The 13,623-nt window shown below is 43.6% G+C and overlaps 1 protein-coding gene across 8 annotated transcripts in view; it reads left to right on the forward strand.

Annotated features, from left to right (window-relative positions):
* AAK1 (AP2 associated kinase 1) overlaps nt 1–13,623 on the forward strand; it is a 172,620-nt gene that overhangs the window by 67,691 nt on the left and 91,306 nt on the right. For all 8 annotated transcript variants that reach the window (XM_059405938.1, XM_059405939.1, XM_059405940.1 and 5 more), the window contains exon 3: nt 10,397–10,515. In XM_059405938.1, coding sequence (XP_059261921.1) covers nt 10,397–10,515 — 119 coding nt within the window. The remainder of the gene's footprint in view (nt 1–10,396; nt 10,516–13,623) is intronic.

Raw genomic sequence — 13,623 nt, forward strand, 5'->3', positions numbered from 1 at the left:
TCTCAGGGTCCTGGGATTGAGCCCCGCATCGGGCTCTCTGCTCAGCGGGGAGCCTGCTCCCCCCCACCCCACCTCTCTGCCTACTTGTGATCTCTCTCTCTCTCTGTGTCAAATAAATGAATAAAATCTTAAAAAAAAAAAGGAGTTATTAGATATGAATTGGGGAAGAGGAGTTATTAGGTATGAGTTGGGGAACTAATAGAGGAATTATTAGATAGAAGTTCTAGAAGAGAAAGAGATTCAGGGCACAGAAACGAAGGACTGTATTTTAGTTCTCCTGGTAAGAAAAGAGGAGAGTGTGCAGGAGCACCAGGGATGGGGTGGAGAGGATGGATCCTGGAGAAATTGAAGGGATAGAATTGTTAAGACTCAAAGTGAAATCAGCTTGGTGATGGCAGGAATTGGGAGGGGAAGGAAATGGTGAACTGGTGCACAAGTCCGGGGGAGGGACCACACCTTGGAGATGGCATATGGCAGTGATGGGTCATACATCCAGAAATCCTGAACCTCAGACAAAAGGCCTTAGCGTGAAGTGAAGATGGAATGCTCTAGAACTAACAGTTGGGAGCTGAGAGACTGTCAGCCATCCTTTGCCTTTGCCAAAACCCCAGTTCTCCTTCGGAGAGTGTGGACCAGTAACACACATCTAGGCTTGGTGCAGAGACACACCAGAGCTTGGATGTCTGCAGTCGGGGGCTGACAGAGCTAACCTCAGCCACTTTGTCTGTTTGCACACCACTTATCAGAAGATTGCTGGCACCAGAGACTGAGACAGTTCAGGCCCAAGAGGCTCTCCACTTCTTCAGGGGAGGGATGCTGCAGGATGGAGCATGGGGTTGTTTGATTTCTTTTCCTTCTCCATCGAAGAGGGTTTTCATTTCCAGCTCAAGTGTTATTTTTAAAAGAAGGAGTGGCACATAGAGAAAGTGTCACTGTGTGACAGCACAGAGATTTCTCTGCAGCTCTCCACGATGCCGCCCCGTGAGCACGCTTGCCCATGTGACTGTCCAGTTGGCTCTCGTCTCCTGCAGCCCTCTGTAGTGCGAGGCTGAGTGCTCAGGGCTTTTTTCTCTGTAGGGGTAGACCCCCTTATCCCCGGGGCCCTTTTCTCAAAATGTGTCCCTTCTATCCCAAACTAGAGTTTAATCTGAAAGCCTGGGACTGTGTCATGTTTTCTGTTGTTTGGGGTTTTTTTCTGGGGTGGGGGGTGGGTATCTATTTTGGTGTTGGGCAGACACATTGTGTCACAAACACTGAGTGCCTTTTATGCAGTAGGCACGGTGCTGGGTGGCAGAGTCAGTCATTGTCCCTGATCTTGTGCACTTTACAGGGTTCAGGGGAAGAAGGAATCAGACCAGGAATTACCTACCTAAGTATTTAATTACACTCCTGCTGTGTCCCAAAGGAAAAGTGGAGGGTGCTGTGTATAACAAGGGATTTAACTTAAATCAGAAGGGGGTAGGGCCAGGGGCAATCAAGGAAGCCTCATCAAAGGAACAGCCTGAAACCCAAAGGATGCCTTGTAGGAGCTGGTCAGACCAAGGGTGCATAGGGCAAAAGGAGTAGCATGCACTGAAATCCTTAGGGAGAGTGGAGTATAAGCAACATTGAGAAAGAAAGAACGCAGCTGGGGCTGGACCACAGAGAGCCGTGGCAGGCTGGGGTGCAGGAGTGAGGCTGCCGAGAGGTCGCGTCCCGTCACGTACGGTCTTGCAGGCCATCGCCAGCATTCGGAGCTTTATTCACAGAGGGGCAGCAAGCCACTGAGGGGCTCCACGCAGCTGAATGATCCTCACATTCTGTTTTTAAAAGATCATCACCCTGGCTGTAGTAGAGAGAATAGAAAATGGCTCTGTGTGACCCAGGAAAGCTGCTCGGTGGATTTAAGTGAACAAAGAACACGGCCCTACTGTTGTGTCTTACCCTTTCTCTCTCCTTTGCTAAAGCCCATGGGAACGAGACAGCAGTAGTGGGCCCGGGAGCTCGGGGAAGCCTCTCTTGCTTGGCCTAAGCTACTGGCGGACACGGCCCGGGGTGCCCTGGCTCTGGTTCTGTGCTCGGGCTTCTTCCCACGCCTCTGGGGTGTGTGAGCCAGCTCCATTTCTTAAACTCTAACCTTTTGTCCCAAGCAGTCAGGTGCCTTTCCTGGAAATGTCTCTCTCTCTCTTTTTTAAAGAGACTTCTGCCAAACCCCTTCATAGAAGCCCCCGAGCTGGGGCTGCTCTCCAGTTGTCCCAGGGCTGGGAAGGAAGAGCCCGTCCGTTGCCGCCTGCCCCACATTCAGCCTGGGCTGTGGACTTACTGGGTTGGGTTGGTGTTTCAGCACCACTGCCTGAGTTTGCCAGTCTCTGACTTTGTGCCCATGGTTCCACTTCTTGGGGGGAGATGGGGGGAGAAAGTTGAATATTTCTAGTCTTCCCCCATCTGGGTGTTCTTTCTGCCTGAGGAAGGGACTGCTTAAACATGTTCCACAGAAGGAGCTCGCACATGGTGGATTTTTAATTTGAGGCAAATAAGGAGAAATTGAGGTTAAAAAAAAAAAAAAAAAGAAAGAAAACAACAAACTCTAAGTCCCCACTGAAATCAGTGTTGACAAATGATGCAGATTGACCTTTTCTCCTGTAAAATCTATGTGGTGCTCCTTGCCATCTGTGACAGAGCTTTGAAAATTTTCGTTCCTTCTCCAACTTTTGGCGAAGTTGCCCTCGATGTGAGCATACAGTAGGTGGGTGTTTGTCGGCCTCTTGGTTGTCACTGTCTGTGGGAGCTCGCAGACACTGCGGGCCGTGCACCCAAGCTCCCACCTGGTCGGCTGGAGAGGCCCCCTGCCTGTCGCTGTGTCTTTTATTACCTCCCCCGGTAGCAGAGCTGTGCATGCTTTACTGCTAACGGGAGCAGATGGGGGCAGGAAAAGAGTGGACCAAGGTGAGGGCCAGGAACTGGCACACCTGTATTCTAGTCCTGGCCCAACTGCTAAGTGGCAGGACTAAGGCCATCTAGGCTCTTCTCAGTGCCTCAGTTTCCCAGCTGGCGAAATGGAGATTGTTATACATGCCCTGCTTACCTCACAAGGCTCTCAAAGACAAAGCAGCGTTCTCTAGCTCAATCCCAACCTGGAAATAGATTTCCTTAACTGCACAGGTTTGAAGAGGTGTTTTTTTTTGTTTTGTTTTGTTTTTAAAGTTTGTTGCCTGAATTTAAAAATCAGGAGATTTTGGGGGCACCTGGGTGTCTTAGCTGGTTATGTGTACGACTCTTGAGCTCAGCCCAGATCTTGATCTCAGGGTTGTGTGTTCAAGCCCTGCCTTGGGCTCCTTGCTGGATGTGGAGCCTACTTAAAAAAATATATAATAAAAAATAAAAACCAGGAGATTTCACAGAAAACTCTAGCTTCTCTTGGAAGTCAAAAAACTTGGCAACCCTCAGCCCACATTCCTTCTTGGCAGTGATGGGCTGGATTTGAGGAGTGGCTGCCTATGAGCATGGGGCGTGCCCTTTCTGGTTGATGTGGTCCCCATCACGTAGACACAGCGAGTCTGTGTCACTGGTCCCTGTCTAGACATTTTGTGATACCTGGACTGTTTCCCTCCTTTGCATGATCTGTCTGCTCCCTATGGGCCTTTGGATCTTATGCCCTTGATTTCAAGAAGATATTCTGGATTTAGAATATACACTTAACCATATGTCCCAGCAATTCCATTCCTAGTTATTTACCCAAGAGAAATAAATACTTATGTCTACAAAAAATGGACTTCTGTATGAACATTTAATTTATAACAGCCCAAAGTAGAAATAGTGGAAATATTCTTTAACAGATGAATGGTTAAACTAATTGTGGAGAATGTCTATATAATGCAATATTAGTCTGCAATTTAAAAAATCCCAAACTACTAATAAATTTAACAATGAGAGTGAATCTTAGAAATATTATACAGAAGAAGCAGACAGAATAGTACATACTGTTTGATTCCATTTATTCTGGAGCAAGCAAAACTAATCCACAGGACTGATCGCAGATCAAAAGTTACATGAGATAGTAGGCAGGGGGTGGTTGCCTACGCAGAGGTACAAGGAACTGTTCATAGTGATGGACCGATGGAAGTCATGGTTGAAAGAGAGTATAAAGGTGTGAAAACTCATCAAACTCTGCACTTCGAAGGGTACATTGTATTGTATGTAAAGTTAGTTCAAAGCATTTACAAAGACCAGGGACCTAGTTTGCACTCTACCACTAACCAGCTTTGTGTATTTTTGTAAAAAGAGCTTAATCTCTGTATTTCTTTCCTATCAGGAAAATGAGGACATTGGGTAATTCATCTGCCTCATTCAGTTATTGTGAAAACATAAATGAAGTAATGTATTTTGAAATGCTTTTGAAAAAGTATAAAGTCAAATACAGATGCTGGGTAGGGGCAAATTCCATAAATTCCTCTTTAGGGAAGAGAGGCAAGAACTGTGATAACCAGTGTAGGAATATATATATCTATATATATCTATATATATATATATATATATATATATATATATATATATACACCATATATATATATATACGACTTTGTATACCACTGGCTGTGGGACTTTTCTCCCCTGGCCATTAGTAAGATGAGAGGTTAGACTAGATAGACAGAGGAAACTACGCTCAGAGACTCAGCCTTTCAGATGTGTTTCCTTTAGCTCTGTGGTGTCAGCCTGTCCAGTGTTAGTTTAAAATGTGATTGTCACCAGTGTTTACAAGTGGATATTTCACATACAGTTTTGAGTTCCCAGGTTATCTTTAGGAACTAGCAGACCTGGGTCCATATTCTTATGGCACTAATTATCTGGAGTTATGTAGTGTCTGTTCCTATATGTGAGCCATTGCTTTAGTTTTCCGTGGTCTTCCACCACCTTCTGTAGACTTTTCTATTCTCTGTAGTAACGATCAGAAGGAAGTTAATTAATTTTTGAGTGCCTGATGTATGTTAGGAGCTATTATACAGAGGGGAACTGAGGAGACAAAAATCTCTAATCTCGTAGTGAGTGATAAGTACCCATTCACATCATTAAAAAGTACGAGGAGCTACCCCGTGACCAAGCAGTTGCATCACTAGGCATTTATCCAAAGGATACAAACAGTGATTCAAAGGGGCACCCATACCCCAATGTTTATAGCAGCAATATCCACAATAGTCAAACTATGGAAAGAGCCCTGATGTCTCTCGACAGATGAATGGATAAAAGAGAGGTGAGATACACACACACACACACACACACTCTTACACACATACAATGGACTATTACTCGGCCATCAAAAAGAATGAAATCTTAACCATTTGCAATGACATGGGTGGAATAAGAGGGTATTATGCTAAGCAGAATAAGTCAAAGAAAGACAATTATCATATGATTTCACTTATGTGTGGAATTTAAGAAACAGATGAACATAGGGAAAGGGAAGGAAAAATAAAATAAGATGAAAACAGGGAGGCAAACCATAAGAAACTCTTTAACCATCGGGAATAAACTGAGGTTGCTGGAGGGGAGTGGGTGGGGGATGGGGTAGCTGGGTGATGGGCATTAAGGAGGGCACTTGGGATGAGCACTGGGTGTCATATGTAAGTGATGAATCCACTAAATTCTACCTGAAACTAATAATACTTTTTTAATAGAAAAAATTTTTGGTGGGGAGCCTGGGTCGCTCAGTGGGTTAAAGCCTCTGCCTTTCGCTCAGGTCATTATCCCGGGGTCCTGGGATTGAGCCCCACATCGGGCTCTCTGCTTGGCAGGGAGCCTGCTTCCTCCTCTCTCTCTCTGCCTGCCTCTCTGCCTATCTGTGATCTCTGTCAAATAAATAAATAAATATCTTTAAAAAAAATTTTTTTTTAAGCCAAAATAAAAAAGAGTGAGGAGGAGATATACCCAAGAGTGCTATATATTTTAGGGAAAGTGGGAGAACACATGTTTCTTTGTGGGAATAAAAGAATGGTCCGACATATTTAAGGGGCTAAAGTGTGTCTGTGTCAAAATTTATCATGGCTGTTTCAGTTGATTACCTCACACCATGGAATGAATCCTTTGTCCCTTTGTGATTCCATAAATTCATGAATTTCTCCTCAAAGTGGATCCCAACACAACCATAGGGAATATCTTAGCGTTTCAGAAAAGAATGCAAGTAGGCCGAGGGACTGGCACAGATTCCAGTGGGCAGATTGGCACAGGCTGTCCTGCATGTTAGCTTTTCTTACCTCTGTCCAAACTGTCTCCAGCTCAGTGTTAGGTTTTTCCATTTCATCAAGGTTTGGGGATGCAGCTCAATCTGAAATATGCATCTCTGCTGACAGGCGTATAGTTACCTTCTTGTGTAACAGCCTGGGTTCTGTTTAGCCATGGCCGAGAATCTTTGTCCCCTGATCTGTACTGGCGCCTCGGTTCTATGCTTGAGCAATACCTCGAGCAGTGCTGTGTCGCCTCTTCTTTTGAACCAAGTAATGTACATCTCTAGTTGGTCGACTGCACAGTGCTAGCAACCAGCATCTTTAAACTGACACATCCTAGCAGCCTTTGAATTTGATCAAGGAGCTTTGACTTAACATGCTTGTCACCTGCAAATAAGCCCTTTTGTGGGCATAGAAGCTAAATCATGTGGTTCCATCTGTGTTAGTCACACAGGTTCATTGCTTTACCTTCAGATCTGTGATGGTCACGGGCTTGGATAATCTTGGCTGGCTCATCTCAACCCTTTGTGCTTGCCTGGATTGTGACGTAGACATCTGCCACATTTCTTCAGTTTCAGCTGAAAAGGTCATCTTGCTACCTGGCAAAGAAAACTACACTGCTCCCATCTGGTGGCAGTTATCTTGGATTGCTGCATCATTAGCCTGCTTCCAAAAGGACTGCCCTGTCCTCTGGTGGTTTCGTGCGTCGCAGAACTGTAGAAATGGCCCTTCCCACCTCAGGTTCTGCAGCACTGCGGTGTCTCCTTAGTATCTAAAGGAGCTGTTACACAGACTTTCTCTGAGATGAATAAAGTGGAAAGAGTGTTGTTTGGACAGTCAGCGGAATGACAGGTTCTGCATAATTAGCCATGGGACTCCTAAGCCTCACTCAGTTCATCTCTTCATAAAGCAAATGCTAAGATTAACTCTCTCTAGGAGCACTGTTGATACAAAGTCTGTAGACCTGTGATTTAAAAAAAAAAAAAAAAAAAATTGAAATACCTGGAGTGCCTGGGTGGCTGAGTCAGTTAGGCGTCAGCTTTCAGCTTAAGTCATGATCCCAGGGTCCTGGCAGCGAGCCCCGCATCAGGGCCTCTGCTTAGCGGGGGAGCCTGCTTCTCCTTTTCCCTCTGCCCTGCTTGTGCTCTCTCTCACACTCTATCTCAAATAAATAAATAAATAATCTCTTTACACATTGAAATATTTATAAAATGACTACTTGGGCTGTCCACAAAATAATTATGAATACATATAGACATTTAATAATTTATATTAGCATTTCTGATTCTGATTGGAAATAAGATACATAATTAATTAATTAATTATTTTAAAGATTTTATTTACTTATATGACAGACATAGATCACAAGTAGGCAGAGAGGCAGGCAGAGAGGGGGGTGGGAAGCAGGCTCCCCGCTGAGCAGAGAGCCCTATGCGGGGCTCGATCCTAGGACCCCGGGATCATGACCTGAGCCGAAGGCAGAGGCTTTAACCCACTGAGCCACCCAGGCGCCCCTACATCATGAATTTAATAGCTTTTTGGGAAAAAGAAGATCAACTACTGCATTCAATGTACATATTTATCGCAAGAAAAATTCTGATATCCTAAAAATTGAATGTGAAAAAATACGCGTCTTAAAATGGAGATTGTGTCTGTATGTCATAACACCCCTACTTGTCAGTACATGGTAGTGTTGTAAACAAGTTTTTAAAGTGAATTTCTAGAATTAAAATTGACAGTTGAGCAGTGTGAGTGGACTGTAAAGTATTACGAGAAAATGGGAAATGTTACTGAGATACAAAGATTCAAGATGACTGTGGAAATTAAAGACGTCACGGCGAATGTTCACTTGACTCCTGAAGAAGGAAGCTATGATAGGAAATGTACAAACATGAAGTCTGGTAGACCCTGTCAACATGCACACTTGGAACATTTGAGCCCATTAACATTTTTGTAAACACAGAATTAATGTGTGTATCGGATGAAGACACGCAAGAATCCTTTCCGATTGAGGCACTCTTTGGTTACAAGCTGCAGAAACCTAGACAAGGAGACTTGGGAAAGAATGCACATTGAGTGTCTACACCAGGAAATGGCCCCCGGCATCAACAGACAGGTGCTCAGGTGCCGCTGGGCCTCAGAGGAGATAGGGGGAGATGCAACAGGACTCCAGTCTTCTGCCTCATGATCTAGAGAGTCACTGCTTTTGCTCTGAGTTTTGCATGTGGCTGTTAGCTTCAGCACTACACCAGAGCCTCCGCTCAACTTCCCACACTGGCGACTTCCCTCTGTGCCTGTCTCCATCCAATCAGGGATCACCTGTGTGCAAAGACTACCCTCGAAACTTTGTTGTTGTTGTTGCTGCTGCTACCCAGAGTCAATACGTGGGATGGTTCAAGCTAAATTATGATGGTCTATGAGCAGACAGATGGACTAAGTGCCCAGTCTTACTAATGCTTATCCCAAAGCCTTCAGCTTTGACAGCTTTGCAGCACTTATCTTCCTTTTTATTTTTTATTTTTTAGAAACATATAATATGTTTTTATCCCCAGGGGTACAGGTCTGTGAATCGCCAGTTTTACACACTTCACAGCACTCACCATAGCACATACTCTCCCAATGTCCATAACCCCACCCTCCTTCTCCCGACCCCCCTCCCCCCAGCAACCCTCAGTTTGTTTTGTGAGATTAAGAGTCACTTATGGTTTGTCTCCCTCCCAATCCCATCTTGTTTCATCTATTATTCTCCTACCCCCTTAACCCCCCATGTTGCATCTCTACTTCCTCATATCAGGGAGATCATGTGATAGTTGTCTTTCTCTGATTGACTTATTTCGCTAAGCATGATACCCTCTAGTTCCATTCATGTCGTCACAAATGGCAAGATTTCATTTTTTGATGGCTGCATAGTATTCCATTGTGTATATATACACCACATCTTCTTTATCCAAAGGGGCACGTGCACCCGAATGTTTATAGCAGCAATGTCTACAATAGCCCAACTATGGAAAGAACCTAGATGTCCATCAACAGATGAATGGATAAAGATATATGGCACTGTATCTTTCTATAACCTCTGTTAACAATGGCACTAAATACCTCCTACAGTGTTTGGGGAATGAGATAGAAGGAGGGAGTTCTAAGAATCTAAGGAATGCTAAGGTGTAACCAATCCAGAGCATTTGAAGATTTCTGTTAGTTATATAAAAAAAAATTTTTTTTAAAGATTTTATTTATTTATTTGACAGACAGAGATCACAAGTAGGCAGAGAGGCAGACAGAGAGAGAGAGAGAGGAGTTAGCAGGCTCCCTGCAGAGCAGAGAGCCCGATGCGGGACTCGATCCCAGGACCCTGGGATCATGACCTGAGCCGAAGGCAGAGGCTTTAACCCACTGAGCCACCCAGGTGCCCCAATATATATAAAAAAAAATTTTTAATGAAATTTGGTCTTTAAGAGAAAGGTTTGATGTGGGTGTTAAAACATCTGCCCACTAATTGAGTTATACTTTCCTGGTGTCTGCTGTGTTGAGGAACACTTTGATACCTATATTTTGTGTCTTCTCAGTAGCCCATAAGGCAGGAAAAGCAGGAGAAATCCTCAAGGTCAATTGTCGATCTAAGTTGGGGGAGGAGTGAGGGGGGTTGAGAAGGAAGAGAAAGCATCTTGAATCTGACAACTGTTATTATACAATTATTAAAATAATTTCCAAGCTTCTCTGGTTAAGTGCTGAATTAATTTTTTTTTAAGTTCTTGGTTGAATCTAATCTCTTTGAGCCTCTGTTTTCTCTAGCTAGTCATTGTCCTTAAGGGAAAAATAATACCCAGCCTCACAGGATTTTAGTAAGAATTTAATAAGAACTCAAAGTGCTTAGGACAGTGGTTGGAATATATTTCTTTTTTCTTCCATCTGTTTGTTCATCTGTTTATTGGCAGGTTTATTGCAAGATAATTAGTATTCTTCTCTTTTCCTGACAGAGGTGTTCAGCAGTTTTTCTGACTCTTGCCACCCAATCCCATGGTAATATCCCTGAGACCCTTGAATCCAAGAGTGCCTTCTAGGCCAGGCCAGCCCTTAGGCCCAGCTGATGATGGCATCAGTACGATTAACGGTGACAGCACAAAGCTGCAGCCACTGTGGTTGTCTGACTGGCTTTTTGAATATGACTCAAAGAGCTTGTATGTGTGTTTCCCTCACAGGTGGATTTGCCATCGTGTTTCTGGTGAGGACAAGCAATGGAATGAAATGTGCCTTGAAACGCATGTTTGTCAACAATGAGCATGATCTCCAGGTGTGCAAGAGAGAAATCCAGATAATGGTAAGGCTGCCTCTGAGACTTGGGATTGCTTGTTGAAAATGTGCCCTCTCCTAAGAAGGGTGATGGGGGGTTTGGGGAGGCTTGTTCCTTCCCTGAGATGTCAGAGGAGCCTCAGCAGAAGACGCTAGTGAAGAGGCTTGGGGGTAGAGCTTGCTTCTGCCGTCTTGGTCACCATTAGCTGGAGGTTGAGGAGGAAAGAGGGTACTAAGAGAATTGGCCAACTTTTAAGGTCAGAGAAATGCTTGTGCATCGGGCTAAGTTTATTTCATGACTTCATTCCCAGAACTAACTATGGTATTGAATCCAGAAACCCTAGCTCTCCATTGAGCCTCCTCTTCTAGACTTGTCTACTCCCAATCCTGGTTTTTATCCCTCTTGAGCTTCTCAGCATTCTGTGAATATACCTTTGTATATTATATGTGTAGTTCTGTCCTTCAGAGATGGTTTTTCCTTTTCTTGGACTAGAAACTTCTTATTCATACATACTCTATGATTTCATTTATAGAAGTCCAAGACTGGGCAAAAGTGATCTGTGGGAACAGAAATCAGGAAGTGGTCATCTGAGTGTGGGAAATTGACTAGAAGAAGGTGTGTGGGAACTTTCTGGGCCATAGAAACATTCTATATCTTGTTTTGGGTAGTGGGTAGTGGTTATACAGGGCTATACAAGTGTTAGAATTCAACTGAACACCTTAAGATCTGTGCATTATTACTATATGTAAATTATACCTCACATCTTAAAAACTTTGTTTTCACAATTCAGATTCATACTGTGTTTAAAGAAAGAGTCCCTGTCAGAGATATATGCTGCAATATTTGTGGATAAAATAACATGATGTCTTAAAGTTAATGAGTAGATTTAGAAGAGAGAGTTGGCATAGGGTTATGATCGAAGCAGATCGGTGGGTATGTGGGAATTTGATAATCTCTTACTTTCACTTCTATTTGATATTACACATTAAAAAACTTAAATAGTCTTTTTTTTTTTTTTTTTTTTAAGAGAGAGATCAAGTGTGAGGGGGAGGAGCAGTGAGAAAGGGAGAAGGAAAGTCTTAAGCAGGCTCCACACCCGACACAGGCTCAATCTTACAACCCTAAGATCATGACCTGAGCTGAAATCAAGAGTCAGAGGCTTAACTGACTGAGCCACCCAGGGGCCCCCTTAGATCGTCTTTTATTCCTTTCTGTTTCCATAAGACTTTTGTTTACACCAATTATATTGCTTATCTTTTTATCTTATAAGTAATTCTGCCATCAGAAGGTAAGTTTTTTAAAAAATCAGGACCCGGGTGCCTGGGTGGCTCAGTGGGTTAAACCTTTGCCTTCAGCTCAGGTCATGATCTCAGGGTCCTGGGATCAAGCCCCACATCAGGCTCTTTGCTCAGTGGGGAGCCTGCTTCCCCCCTTCTCTCTCTGCCTGCCTCTCTGCCCACTTGTGATCTCTGTCTATCAAATAAATAAATAAAATCTTTGAAAAAAAATAAAGAAGGTCCATCTTTAAAAAAAAATTAAAAATAAAATAAAAAATCAGAACCTTTATATTTCAGCAGCCTGCTTGGCATAAAGTAAATACAATTGATCCCTGAACAATACAGGGGCTGGGGAGTTGACCCCAGAAGAGTTGAAAATCCTCATATTACTTTCAGCACCCCCAAAACTTAACTAGTAGCAGCCTGCTGTTGACTGCGAGTCTTACCAGTAACATAAACAGTCAATGCACATTTCATATGTTGTATGTATTATACACGGTGTTCTTGAAATAAAGGAAGCTAAAGGAAAGAAAATATTAAGAAAATCATGAGGAGGGGCACTTGGATGGGTCAGTGGGTTAAGTGTTTGACTCTCGATCTCAGTTTAGGTCTTAATCTCAGTGCTGTGAGTTCAAGCCCCACTTGGAGCCTACTTAAAAAAAAAGAAAAAAAATCATAAGGAAAGTAACATTTACAGAACTGTACCATATTTAAGTGAATTAATACACATCTAGATTCATGCTGTTCAAACGCCCGTTTTTCAAGTGTCAGCTGTACTTAATAGACTTTTTGGATGAAATGAATGTATGAATAATGGTAACATCTGATCCAGATATTCACCTAGAGATGATTCCTTTATGCCCGGGATTTTCATGCTCTTGTAAAGAACAAAAAGAGGTCCGATAAAATGAGTGAAGGTGGCATTGTAGGGATTCCACGAGGCTTTGCTTTCCTGTTCTCCGCTGTGGAGTTGGCCCTTCGGCCATCACTTAGCGTAACCAGCCTGTACGGCAGTTGGGTGAACTGAAAAAGACCTCAGGATTTTAGAGAGCCTCATACTACTTTAGATTCCAAAAAGCTGAAACCATTTGAGAAGAAACCATTTGCTGAAAGAAATAAGTGTTGTCATCATCATTGCAAAACAGTAACAAAAAACCCCAAGGCTCAAATACATAGGGCCCCCAGATCCATCCTCAAAGCTTCAGTGTGTGCCCGCGCCCCTCCACAGAGCTCGGGACAACCAGCCTCACTGCATCTCCCGCCAGCAGCCACTGGGTTTTCTGGCTGCTTCTCTTTGCCCCTCCTCCTGTTGTCCCTGCCTTGCTGAGCTCTCTCACACACACTCCCTTTCCTGTCTTTGCTTCTGCTGTTTCCTCTGCCTGGAATGCCCTTCTCATTCATTTTCTGATATTATGAAAGTAATCCCATTCTTTAACTTTCTCCCACTGGTTCAGAAACATGTTTGAGGGCTGGCTCTGTGCTAGGCGGGTGTGGAACTAGGAGGACATAGGCCCCTTACGAGGTCACAAATCAACACATCCGATCGGGAACTCGGTTACATGAGTTCACGTTCTGGTCCAGCTGTGTATTAGCTGTGGAAGATTTGGTTCCGTTTTGAGAACTAAGCTTTTTCCCAAAAACTTCAAGCACTTCCCTGAGGGGCCCTCTTCTGTCACTGCAACGTCCCAGAGACAACCACTTTTGGTTGATTCATTTGATATGTTTCAGAATAACATGCTGATCTTGCTAGTTCCTGATTTTTTTTTTCTCCATTTTAGGCAATATATAGTATGGAAAGCAAAAATTTAGCTCTCTCTCATCCCCTGTACACCCTTCTCCCCAGATACCTGCAATCATG

Source organism: Mustela nigripes, chromosome 7 (assembly GCF_022355385.1).
Source record: "Mustela nigripes isolate SB6536 chromosome 7, MUSNIG.SB6536, whole genome shotgun sequence".
Classification (NCBI taxonomy): domain Eukaryota; kingdom Metazoa; phylum Chordata; class Mammalia; order Carnivora; family Mustelidae; genus Mustela; species Mustela nigripes.